The 13,609-nt window shown below is 30.7% G+C and overlaps 1 protein-coding gene across 1 annotated transcript; it reads left to right on the forward strand.

Moving 5' to 3' along the window:
• The first annotated feature begins 131 nt into the window (after positions 1–131).
• On the forward strand, positions 132–12,402 carry Smyd5 (SET and MYND domain containing, class 5). Its single transcript, XM_088229565.1, has 7 exons — positions 132–267; positions 552–679; positions 4,418–4,654; positions 5,260–5,497; positions 6,850–7,027; positions 7,699–7,913; positions 9,444–12,402. The coding sequence occupies exons 1-7, from the start codon at positions 229–231 to the stop codon at positions 9,570–9,572; spliced, it is 1,164 nt and encodes a 387-aa protein (XP_088085691.1). The 5' UTR covers positions 132–228; the 3' UTR covers positions 9,573–12,402.
• Positions 12,403–13,609: the final 1,207 nt, after the last annotated feature.

Genomic DNA, 13,609 nt, shown 5'->3' on the forward strand with positions numbered 1-13,609 from the left:
TTAACTTTTTTTTAAACTATAAGGCTGATAAAAATACTGATACGCAGACACTAATTTCATAAATAGGTCCGAGATATTCGGAAAAAACAGTTATAATTGTCTTGTTCTAAGCCAACACGAATGGCAACAATGTTTCGATAACGTCAAAAAATAACCTTACTTTTTTTCTTTTCATAAGCATCATTCTCTACCAGTGTCAGGGTTCGTCAAAAATTCCAAACAAAAGTCATGACCGGTTATGAAATAAGGTTTATTGATAATCAGAAGGTATGTTTTAAGATCACGGTTAATTTTTCAGTTAAATTGAAATGATTAAAAAATAATGTTTCTAGTTTTACTTTCATTGTTAGTATTTTTTTGTAAAGCCATCTACGTTATTTTTCCACGTGTAAATTTAAATGATAAATACTTACGGTTTTGCAACTGACATAATTAACTAGAGATGTACATTGACTAGATATTATTTTGAAATTAATTTGCCGATGGCACGCATAAAAAATAACTGAATTTTCTTTGTTGTTAATTTGACCTAGATAATTAATATTTTTTAGGGTAAAGGCCTCTTCGCTACCAGACATTTCAAGGAGGGTGATGTGGTATTTGAAGAATACCCCATTGTATCATGTCAGTTTGCTTGGAATGAAGCATTTAAATATCTAGCATGTGATTTGTGCATGCGGTAAGTTCCTCATGATTCAATATTGAAGAAATTGGTAATTTTTTAAAATTATTAGGGACTTGAAAAAGTTCTCGCTGTTTTCCGACAGATGATGTTATCTTAGTCTTTTTACATCAGCCAATACTATAGCCAACTTCATCTTGGAGCTTCACCATTAGGCTTGAAATGACAATATGTCATCACTGTTCAGGCAAAAGTCAGTTTCGAGTTGAATATTATGCATTCAAAGCGTAAAATTATGTTCTTCAAAAGGCAAAAGTCATCAAGGATACTTAGAGTAAAGTTGCGTAAATTAAATTTATTTGTTAGTGAAAGGACGAAAATATAACTAAATGTAAGATCAGCGTGAACGAAGATATTCTGAATCAGATAGAAGAATTTGTGTACCTGGGAAGTATGTTTACTAGGGACGGAAAGGCCGAGAAAGATATTGAAAGGAGGGTGAGTGCCGGGAACAGGGTGAACGGTGCACTTAAATCTACTTTGCCAAACAAATGTTTATCGCAGGAGGCTAAACTAGCAGTTCACAACGGAGTTCTAGTTCCAACTCTAATGTATGGGAGCGAAGTATGGAATTGGAAAAATAATGATGAAAGTAGGTTGAATGCTGTCGAAATGCGATCCCTCAGGCGAATGTGTGGTAAAACGATGTATGATACAAGGTGCATAAATGTCGAGATCCGTGAAGTGTGTAAGGCTGAGACATGCATTATTGACAGAATCAAGAAAGGGGTGCTGCGTTGGTTTGGACATGTAGAGCGAATGGACAGCGAAAGAACGGCTAAAAGGATCTACGATGCAAATGTTGATGGATGCAGAAAACGAGGAAGACCGAGAAAGACATGGCACGATCAAGTCCATCAAATACTTGAAGATGGACATGTCAAAAGTAGGAATAATCGGCGTGCGTGCATGAGAAGATGTATGAATGTAGAGGAAGCGAGGTCTGTATGCCAAGATAGAGTGTTATGGCGTTCTATCCTCTCTGCCTACCCCTACGGAGAAACGGCGTGATGGTTTGTTGTTGTTGTTGTTGAAAAACAGTGGTATGACTTGCAATAAAATCTCAATAAACGTAAATCACTTAAGGCAAATATAATTTATCAACAGTTAAGGCAGATTTTTATATATTTTTTTTTTAATATTACTGTTTTCTTCCTAAAAATCACATTTAATTTGGGAGAATTTTATCTTCAACTTTGACGTCATACTGAAGCTATGTCATTTTAGTGCGTAGATATGTGTTCTGTGATGTACGCTTTCCCTTGTTTCATATCGATGTACCTACCCAAAGCTTGAAGGTGGGAAGTCGGTAGTGTATCTCAGTAATCGCTAGAGAGAATTTATCTTCAACTATACCGCCAAGGTGAAGGTATGACGTCTTTATCTTCCCATCATAATCGAGGCCATGGCCTGGTTGAGCAGCACTTCCATTTGTGGATAACCTCAAAAGATGAGTCTTTCTTTTCTGCCAGAAAAATAGGAGAAAGTAGTCGCTAGCAATGGACAATACCCTAAAATGACATATTCTTTACTAATAAAAAAAAAAAAAACCATTCATTTTAACGAAAAAACAGCAAGAACTTATTCAAGTCCCTGATATTATTATTTAAAAGTGAAATGTGAAACTTATAATTACTTATCAAAAACACTGAATCTTTATTTTATTTAAATTATTTATTGACAATTCTTGATAAAACTCTTTAGATAAAATTTAAAATTTAACTGTCCCTTCAAACTCTTTACTTGTTTCATTCGATGTATCAATCTTTTCACCAACATTCCAACTGTCAATTTAAAAAATGCTTTAGACTTGTATATGATTGAGAAAAATATAAGCCCAAATTTAAAATACGAAATTCAAGACTTATTATACATATGTATAGATCAGACTATTTTTAATTTAACAATGAAATTTATCAACAAATAAATGGACTGGCTATGGGGAGTCCAGATTCACCAATTTTAGCGGACTTTTACATGGATGTTTAAGAAAAAGAAATTGTAAAACTTAGCTTATTTAAACATGTCTTGTGTTATTATAGATATATGGACGGCATTTTTATAATTTTCAATGATTCAAAAGGCGTTTTAGATCTCTTTTCCAATCTTATAAACTCTTTATATAAATCTATTCAATTTACATTAATATTAGGCGGAAATAAAATTGACTTTTTAGATTTAACAATAGAAATAATTAACGGTAAATTAGATTTCAGTATATTTAGAAAGCCCACATTCAGCGATAACATAATCCATAATTCTTCACGTCATCATATTTCGCACAAAATGTCCACATTCCATTAGTTAATTCATAGATTATTGAATGTACCAATGTCAACAAAAAATTATAAAAAAGAACTTGATCTTATTAAAATATTAGCACGTAACAATAACTACAAAGAATCCCTAGTTAATAATTTAATACGGAAAAAACAAAAGAAAAATACAATGTCTCAATCATGTGCAGGACTTACATCTATCGACAAAATTAAGAATAAAAAGTGGGTAAAATTAAATAATATCGGAAATACTAGCAATAAAATAAAACAAGTGTTACAATAAAATAATCTTTTAGTTTCATTTTATAATAAAAAATGTTTGGGCCAAACATTAATTAATAGTAAAGATCAGGTCGACTAATTTGAAAAAAGCGGAATATATGAATTAACATGTATTTGTCCTGGTTCATATATAGGACAAAGCGGGAGAGCAATTAAATATAGACTGAAAGAAAATTTAACTTCACATAGATTAAATAATGATATATCAAACTTTTCATCACATTTAAGTGAATTAAAACATAATTTTGACAAATCAAAAAACATGTACATTTTACATGTAGGACATAAAGATCAAAAGTTAGATAGATTGGAAATTTTAGAAATAAATAGATAAAAAATAATAGCGAAAGAATTTTAATAAATCAGCAGTTAGAATTAAAAAAACTCACCCTTATTAGCCCCCTTAGCTGGACCCTGTGCATTGTTATAAAAGGATAAATGTTTTTCAAATAATAGAATCTTCTCTTAAAGTACATGTTTCAATAATTTGTCTGACTCTGTTCCATTATAATATTACGTATTGTATCTTTTTTAACTTATTTTTAAATGTACCTACACTTAAGATAATATTTAGTTTTATATAAATTATCCTTACACTGTAAAATATTTACCAGTCTGAAGATGCCCATTAGAGGGTGAAAGCGCTAATTGCTCAAAATAAATAAGTGGAAGTGTACCAAGTATTTTTAAATTAATAACTTATCAACTTAACATCATAACACTGAATCTCTTTGCCTTGTAACATACATTGTAACTAAGCGAACACTGTCTGGTCACATAATGCCATTCAACTATATTGAAGTTGTGTTATTAATTTATACACCAGCAGCTATTAAGTTGATGTGTGTACATATAATGGATGTTTTAAATATAGAAGATATAAATAGAAAACATTATAAAGTTATGTGTTCATCCAACTGAGTGAGCATCAATAACTCTTCTGGAAAGGCTAATCCATTACTCTACGACTTTGTTTATCAGGAAGTTCTTTCTGGGGTTGAATGTGAATGAGGTAGTGTTTCATTTTAATGAACGATCTCTGTGAAGGTGGTTATTAACCTTGGTACATAATGTAGCTCTGTTAAGATTTTGAATGTTTCAATCAATTCACTACGCTGCCTCCTCTCTTCCAGTGTATTCAAATCATATTAAATACCATGCATATTTCTTCCAGACCTTTAGAAACAGCCCAACAGAATGTCCGGCGACTGGCCGTGAAGCCAGATCTAGAGTTGCCGTACCCCGAATGCTGCAATACTCGACTTGATACCATAGTCAACTGTGAGGGCTGCGGAGTCAAGTACTGCTCCCAGTCATGTAAAGAGAACGCTTTTAATACCTACCACCAGATGGTGTGCCGAAGGAGTTCGGATTCTGGACACCCAATAGCATTGCTGCTAGAAGCTTGGAAGTAAGATAATACATGAAAAATATCATTTTACATACTTTAATTTGGCTAATTTGGAATTATTTAAATGTTACTTTATAGTAGTAATAGTAATAAATCAGTAGTAATGGTAACTTTTTTGATTTTATTGTTTTAAAGATAAGTTATTAAAGTTTAACTCTATGTGAATATGTAACCTGTAAACTACAGTGACGTGCATTCCATATAGGCAAATAAGCAAAGCGTACCTTACTAGATTCTCATATAAATATTAATACAAAATTCAAAAATATAAATATACCAAATTACTACAAATTAAAAAAAAAACATATAAACTACCAAATATTTACAGCAACATTCCGCGGGCCTCCCCCCCTATGCAGCAGCAAAGATAGAAAATTAAAATGCCTTTGTCAATGGTAGACCTTTTTTACACAACAATGATAAAACTTACATATGCATTGTTGTAATATCTAAATTGGATCTACTTATTTTGTAAACATACTACATTCGTAAGACAGGTTTGGTGTATATCTGCTAATAGCTGGCTGCCCTTTTACTCATAATAATTATAAATCTATTTATGTAATTTATTTTTGTTCCCTTTTTATTGTTTGTTTTTTATTTAGACAGATTCACTATCCTCCAGAGACGACAAACATCATGCTGTTAGTTCGCATCCTGGCAATGATCAATCAGTCATCAGATCCAGAGACAATATGCAACAAATTTAAGCAGTTCTGCCACCGAACAGTGAATGATGATGCTCAACTTGCCCACAAACTCTTGGGAGACAAGTTCCTCGGACAAATTGACATGTTGAGAGAACTGACTGCAAAAACAATGTCAGGAGAACACATAAAAGAGGTGAAATAATTTGCAAAGTCAAACTCCATTAGTATAAATTAATATTTTTTATTTTTGTTTAATTTATAAAATACATTTTACAAAAGATGTAAGTACATGTTAGGACATAAGTACAAATTAAAAACGAAGCAAAACTCGTACATAATCATTTATTCACAATATAATTTTATTTACATTTATTGGGACACAAATCCCAACTCCATGGGATCAAAGTCCTGTATTGAGTTAGGACAAATAATGTATGATACATAAACGATATAGAACAGCAATAATAATATACAAAACATTAATATCATAAAAAAAATAACACATTGCACATCAATGTTTTTTGGGTGAATACTGTATTTTGCCGAATTCAGTAAAAACACAAGACAATAATAGTACTGATAGAAAATTAAAAAAAGAAATCATTGTCTTCTATCTCTTGAGGTACATATATTATGTATACATAACCTGCCAAACATGCCTCACACGACGGTATCACAATCTCTTTTAACAGAAAAATATTTTACTGCTCAAATGCCGTTCATATAAGTTTTACTAAAATGAAAAAAATATATTCAACCCTCGCTATATATCGTTCACCGTCTCTAGATAGTAAAGTCTTTATAAATGAGATACAAGAATTTCTTAGAGATACTGTTTTTGGGAAATATTGAGTTTTTATTTGTCCTTATTATTTTATTTTTTGTTTCTTATATTTATTTAAATATTAAAAAATATATTTAAAAAATGTAAAAACAACAATCAAAGACAAGCATTTGATTAACATAAAATAACCAACTCGAGTAATTGAAAAATCATTAAGGAATTTCCGACTCAAATCCGTCCCTCCAATGAAAAATAGAAAATAATGGAAAAAAAAATCCCAACTGGGTGTGCAAGGGTTTTATTTTATTATTGTTTTATGAAATAAATAAGACTCACAATTCTGGAATGTTGGGTATCATTTGCTTTTTAAATTTAAAAAAAGAAAGGATGTACCTATTCCCTATTTATTTTTTTTAAATTCAAAGGCGTAGAATAATTGGTGCTACATCACAATTCAAATTAAAAAAAGAGTTCAGCATTGTTTGGTTTTGAATATGATTTATATTGTTATGTTTTGGGAGTATATGTTACGAAATAATGTATGTATAAGGAGTATATGTTACAAAACAAAAAAAAAATATTTATTGCCTATATTTTTGACTGATATGTGTGGTATCAGGTCTAACAACAAGAATGTTTAATTATTTGTTTGTATTTAGTATTATGTAAATGTCCACTGTTCTCTGTGAATTGGCAGTTGGATTAAACATTTTGTTGACAAACTCAAATAATGAAAGTATTATTTAATGTTTCATTTTTAGTTCCTCACACCCGAAGGATTTTGTTCTCTACTGGCATTGATAGGCACTAATGGTCAAGGTATTGGCACAAGTCCTGTGGCACAGTGGGTAAACAATACGACTGAAATTCCTTTGGAAGTCACAGAAAGGAAAAAACTGGATGAATTAATTGACAAAGTATACGAGTACATGGAAGCAGGTAAGAAAATAATTTCCGATTCTCTTCATTACTATACATAACTTTTTTATTTATTCTATCCAAATATAAATCATTTAAAGTAAAAAGGGTTTGTTTACTTCCTATAAAATTTCGAACAAACACTTAATTGAAAGCTGGCTCCCACTTTTTATATTTTTATTGTTATAATTTGTTAAATATTTACAAATCGTCAGTGATACTGCAATACCACATAATTATCAATGATTTTTTTTTGGCAGGGGGTCCTAAAAAGTGTTCTATTTATGATTTTAATTAACCAAATATACCGCTGAAGTGTCAGAAAAACTATTATTATTTATAATAAAAACAGCCACAATTAAAAACTATCAGCTATCCAAACTAACTAGCGAATTTATTTCAGTGAAACATTTTCATTAAAGAAACAAGTTATGCGATATTGCAGTATCACCGACGATATGTATTTGTTCTATTATATTTTTGCATTTACATTGCAGAAAATAACAGCAAAAAAAAAATTGATTAATTTCAATAAAACATTTTGACAAAATTCTTGTTTTAGTAACATTTTTTTTAAACAAAAATAACCAAACCAAACTAAGATATGTTGATTGGTACTTTGTATTGAATTTGAAAAATCCTAATGTACACATTTCTGTTAGTATAATAATTATGAAAAATTAACATTTTAGAATCAGATACATTCTTGAATTCCGAAGGCTCTGGTTTGTATCAACTTCAGAGTACTTGCAACCACAGCTGTGTACCAAATGCAGAACCAGCATTTCCCCACGGAAATCACTGCCTACAGTTGAAGGCTCTCGCAGATATCAATCCCGGAGAAGAAATCTTCATCAGTTATGTGGATGATTGCATGTTATCTAGATCCAGACATTCCAGGCAGAAGGTTCGTAATATTTAAATACATGAATCTGTTACGATTTCAATTAGTGCTCCTCAAAATTGTATTTTTAAAATATTTTCTTGTGCATATTGATAAAGCAAACATTTAATTGTATGGCAAAACTTTTCTATGAAGGTACTAAAAAATACCCAATTCAAAATGTTTAATACATGCAACTATGTATGTCATCATTATTTTTGAATTACCGTATTTTTCGGACCATAAGACGCACTTTTTTACTCTGAAAATTCAACCAAAAATTCGGTTGCGTCTTGTGGTCCGATGCGTCTTATCGTCCGCAAAATACGGTAGTCAGTCATAATAGCTCGTTTGAACATTCCACAGATTTAAAAGAAAAACTAGGCAGAAAGGATGACGCATGGTGATCTCACAAGCGGGCAAGAATTAAAAAAATCTTAATCTTAAATCATAGTTGCATCAAAGTGACACAGAATTGTAAAAAAATATTTTGACAAAATGTTATTAAATAGTTGTATATAACCACTCACTCACTTTTCTGTCTCTACCGGTTTCGAGACGCACCCGTCTCTTCGTCAGGACACCAATTAAACATGCAAAACCCACTATACACCTTCACCATAGTTGTTGCACAAAAATATAAAACCAACACGACATGCATTTTAATAAGCAACCCTAACATGCACTGATTAGGTTATGAAAATATTTTATGTTTTGGGAGGAATTTTCGAAAACAGTGGGAGGGGATGAAGGAAGTTGCGTGAGTTTAATAGGTATAGGGTACGTCTCGAAACCGGTAGACATAGAAATGTTGGTAAGTGGTTATATACAGATATTTAATAACATTTACTAAAATGTTTGACCACAAAGTGCTTTAAATATTAAAAATATTTTAACTTAGTTAAATAGTACAGTAATAAAAATATACATACTAAATATCCTTAATCAAAGTTAAAGTGAACAAATAGTATGTACAAATAAATTGCAGTTTATTTTTTGTATTTTACGTATTGAATGATTATGATAAAATTATTTATTTATTTATTAACGGACATTGTCCATATATACAATTTATTAGGTTTAAATATTACAATAAAAGAATAGTTTAAAACATTTTTAAAAAAAGAAAGAAGCATTGACAAACATAAGGGACATCGAGACAAGATCTGGACTATTTATTAATTAAAAATAAACTTTTAAAAAGTAAAACTAAACCAAGAAGTTTCATTGATAAGTTTATTTATAATTTTATCATAATCATTAACTATGAAGTTTTATCAAGAAATATCAACAAAAACATCAATATAATTTTACGTATTGGTCACCCATACTCACACTAACTGAAGATTCCATTGAACTAATACGCCGTGTTTTTAACAACATAATCGGTACTGTATACCTTTAGTTTTTATACTGTTTAGGTTATTGTTGTATATTTTTTGCCCTTCCATGCCATAGAACAATAATAAAGTTAACCCGTGGATTGGCAAAACATACATTGGTTAAAGTGTTTATTGAATATGTAACATGATCTACATATCTGAAAATTCACAGGAATTGGCGACTAACTATCTCTTCACATGCACGTGTGAGAAGTGTCTGAGCGAGGCGGGTGACCCTGATGAGACAAGCATCGAAGGGATGAGCGAAGATGAGCCGGACGTTGAAGACATGTCTGATTGATGTTCAAACTTCTTCAGCCTCTGTTTGCTGGGCACCTGAATTCTCACATACAATATTTTGTGGTCCATTAGTGACATTTCGTATCACATGCTAAATATCAAACGAAATTCATATTTTTTATGTGTTTAACCTTTTCTCCGTGTGTGACTTATAAATGCAATCCCAGACATAGCTGGTATGCTTCAAACATGTAGAGATTCCACGAAACTAAAACATAGTTGACCAAACATATTGCTGCATACCGGTGCAGCTAGTTAGAGTCATACACGCAGTGAAAGGGTTAATAGTTTGTTTCATAAGAAAACAAAATTTCACATATACTCATCGGTTATCAGTTATACTTTACTCACAACGCATAGATTTATATATGCGTGTAGGTACCAATGTTTAATTTTTAAAATACTACATCAAACCATCGAAATATCTTAAAATTATAGCCCAGTTTTGAGTGACAATACACTGGTAAAATTGTAAATTAATAACAATTCTAAATTGTTTGTGATATACTACAGTGGTAACTTTTGCTAAAGAGTCTGTACGCATATATAAGATTATCATTAGATCGTTTACAATTCAGATATGATTGTATTATTATAGCATACGCAATAATCTGAACAATAGTTTATTAACAAATCTTTTTGATTGGAAACAAAGTGAAAAATTCTAAATGTTTCGATGTAACATGTGTAAATTGATATATTAGACAAAGCGATACCAATCCATGGAATCATTAAATATGTGTGTACATAGTTTTTTTTCTTTACAAAGAAATATCGATCTTGTAGCTTTAATTATATGTATTATGTCATCTTCATCATACAGCCATTTCTATCCACTGCTAGATCTTCCCCTATATTCCTGTCTTGTGTTTTCTGCATCAGAATGACTGGTCACTAGCAGTTCTCTTAATACCATCTACCATAATGTATCATTGCATAATCATATTTCTTATGCACAAATATTTCATAGTAATTGCGTTACTTATAAAACTAATTAAATATTACATAAGTTAAGGAAGAAAAAATCTGCCATGAACAAGTCACTTTCATTTATTCAATTCATTGCTTTTCCGGTGCATGTAGTCTTTTGTAATAAATTAAACATTCACTAAAAAAATGCAGGTAACATCAATGACATTATAATAGACAATTTAGAAGTTAAAAGTCGATGCATTTAAATTTGTGGGTAATTGATCAGACGTAACGCTACGCAGAAAAATGCAGTTGTGTGTTGAGAAAGTGCTTTAATTACACAGCAACTGTTAAAAACAACAAATATATTGTTTTATTCGAAAATACAATCCAATTTTTACAAAAGTAGATAATTATATTTTTATTAAATCAGAAAACACTGAGTAAATATAGCAATGAGTTATGCAGAAACAAGAACTAAGAAAATATATTACTCTTTCTCACACAGAATGTTTGCATGTGTATTGTGATTTTTTATTTTTATTTTATTAATTGTTCACGTCCATAAGGCTTTTACATGCATGAAAGTTATATAAAACATGAGTATATAAACAACATAAAATTTTAAAAATACAATATAAAGCAATAAAAAATAGAACAGTGTTTAGAAGTAAAGTTGGTATAAAAAAAGAAGATGAGTATATAAACAACATAAATTTAAAAAAATACAATATAAAGAAATAAAAGATAGGAACATTTGCTATCCCTTTATTTTCAACCGTTGCGTTGAGGGCAATGAGATATTTACTAACAAATGTGTATATTTATAGTAATGGAACTATGGTTTTAAGGCCTATGTCATCCCTTTGACGAATAAAGCTGTATACGTAGTAAAATTATTCTAAAATGTCTAATTATGTTTTTTATAGAAATTTTTACATTTCTGGTTTATATTTAGGTAATTTAAGTATTAATATATTGTCATTTTCAAATAGAATCAGTTACAAAGCACTTCTTTTCTGTAGACGTATCAGTTTATTGTTTTTAAGGCAACCATTCTGTTGGAAATTGTCTAACAATAAAAGAAAAGCGACTCTTAAATGTCAAACATGGTGCAAATATTGTGTAAATTTAAGAGTAAGAAAGTTTTGACAGTACACTAATATTCAACTGCATTTATTAAGAATAATTATGTTTATATGCTCTTTTATTTATTACATAAGTCATTCCTGGTCCAAATTTCCATTTTCTTTTTTAAATGTGCCAAATGATACAGAAATCGAACTGAATTTGATACAATAAAAATTTGCTTGTTTGTTTAAGTACTATAAATTCACAAATCTTGAGGAAGGTTAACCCATTTAAAACATTGATTTAGAGTACTTACCCTTTTTAATATGATACATAATAATCATTGACCTATTAATACACAGGTGCGCCCTGAGCCCTCAAAAATGATGACACTTAACTCATGACCAATGCGTATCTAGTAGTTCTTCAAGCCAGCCGGCTCTGGGTATGTTTTTGTGACACTACTTTTTTTTTGAAATTTTACTCTATAGGTCTATGTGTATTATGTAGTTTGAATACAAAATAGATTTTTTTAAAGGGTCATTTTAAATATCAAAATTGTCTTTTGATAAACATAAAAATAGTCCATGATGTAAATTGGCACTTTTCGTTCTAATAATTGTAAAAATCCCAACCTTCGACTAAAAAAAACATTTATATTATTCAATAAGTTCATAAAGATCTCTGATATTATGTCAAAAAAATAGTATCCACATTTATTATATAAAGAGGAACAGTGTTAATTAACAATACCATTTATTTTTTTATAATCCAATTAGCTGTAATAATAAAATGTGATGGAACAATGAATGTGACAAATTGTAATAAAAGAGAATTTACCAAACAAAGTTTATTTTATTTATTCACAAATCTCCTTGTGTGAATATACATATTAATATGTATTGTAACGTGCGGCCGAAATGGGTACCTACGATTTTTTTTGTCCATGTATCACTATCTCGGCCCCACAACGTTACTCTTCTAACATCGCAGCTGACCGGCTACCCCTGCGCGTTTCATCCCCCGCGGAGGCCTGAAGGAAATCATCCCCACCAGAATAGTCGCCAAAGTTCACCTATAAAAGGTCGTGCACCCGCTATGGAAGGCAGAGTTATTTATCTCAGCTATCATGTATTTTGAAACAGTCATGGTACAAGATATCTGCTTTCAAACCGGGAGTTCATCTCCTCAGCTATCAGACCGCTTTCATGTATTTTGAAACAGTTCTGGTACTGGGAGATGGCTCTCAGCACTCCAAAAGGGTTAATCCCATGGAGGTTTGACTAAGCTACAAGCAGCCGCTTTCATGCATTTTGGAACAGCTCATGTACTTAGTCAGCTTCCTAAGATTATTCTTGACGGAAATTCAAGTAATGAGTTACATAATACATACTGAGCAATTATTACGAATGTGCGCTCTTATTTGAGCCCTTCCGTATTTAACTTGCTAGGTAGTTTTATCAACCATTCCTATGAAGCCAGTGCCCGAGCATAATCTTGACACCAGATGTTTGTCCCTTTGTCGAAGTCCAGGGCATGTCATAAATCTCATCCGTCAAGTGTAAACAGAATCCCGCTGATTCTCAACCTGTAAACCTTGCGAATGTCAAACTGTGTTAATAATTAGTTTTGTGATTTAATTAGATTATTGCTGTTTTACCGAATTACTGAACTCAAACCTATGTACAATTTTCTTTAATATAAAATAAACATTTAATGACAATTGTGTTTGCTCTATAGTATGTGTTCAAATGGAAAAATATGGAAACATCAACATCTTTACTGTGGAAAAAAAAACACGTCTCTCGATGATATGATATAATATATATTTATGACCTATAATAAAATCTGTTGGCTGCTTTAATATTGTTTTTAAACTTTTAGTATTGTTTAAAATTGACGTGTCCCTTCTAAATACATATTTTTTAAATAAAAACAATTTTGTTTATAGAAACAAAAAACATAGCAGATTTTAATGGAAATGTCTGAGAGCATTGATTTTTTTTAAAGTGAATACTTAATTTTAGTAGGTTATCATTTTAATTGTGGTTAAAA

The sequence above is a fragment of the Micrasema longulum genome, unplaced genomic scaffold, assembly GCF_059751315.1.
Source record: "Micrasema longulum isolate JH-2025_06_02 unplaced genomic scaffold, ASM5975131v1 h1tg000678l, whole genome shotgun sequence".
Lineage (NCBI taxonomy): Eukaryota > Metazoa > Arthropoda > Insecta > Trichoptera > Brachycentridae > Micrasema > Micrasema longulum.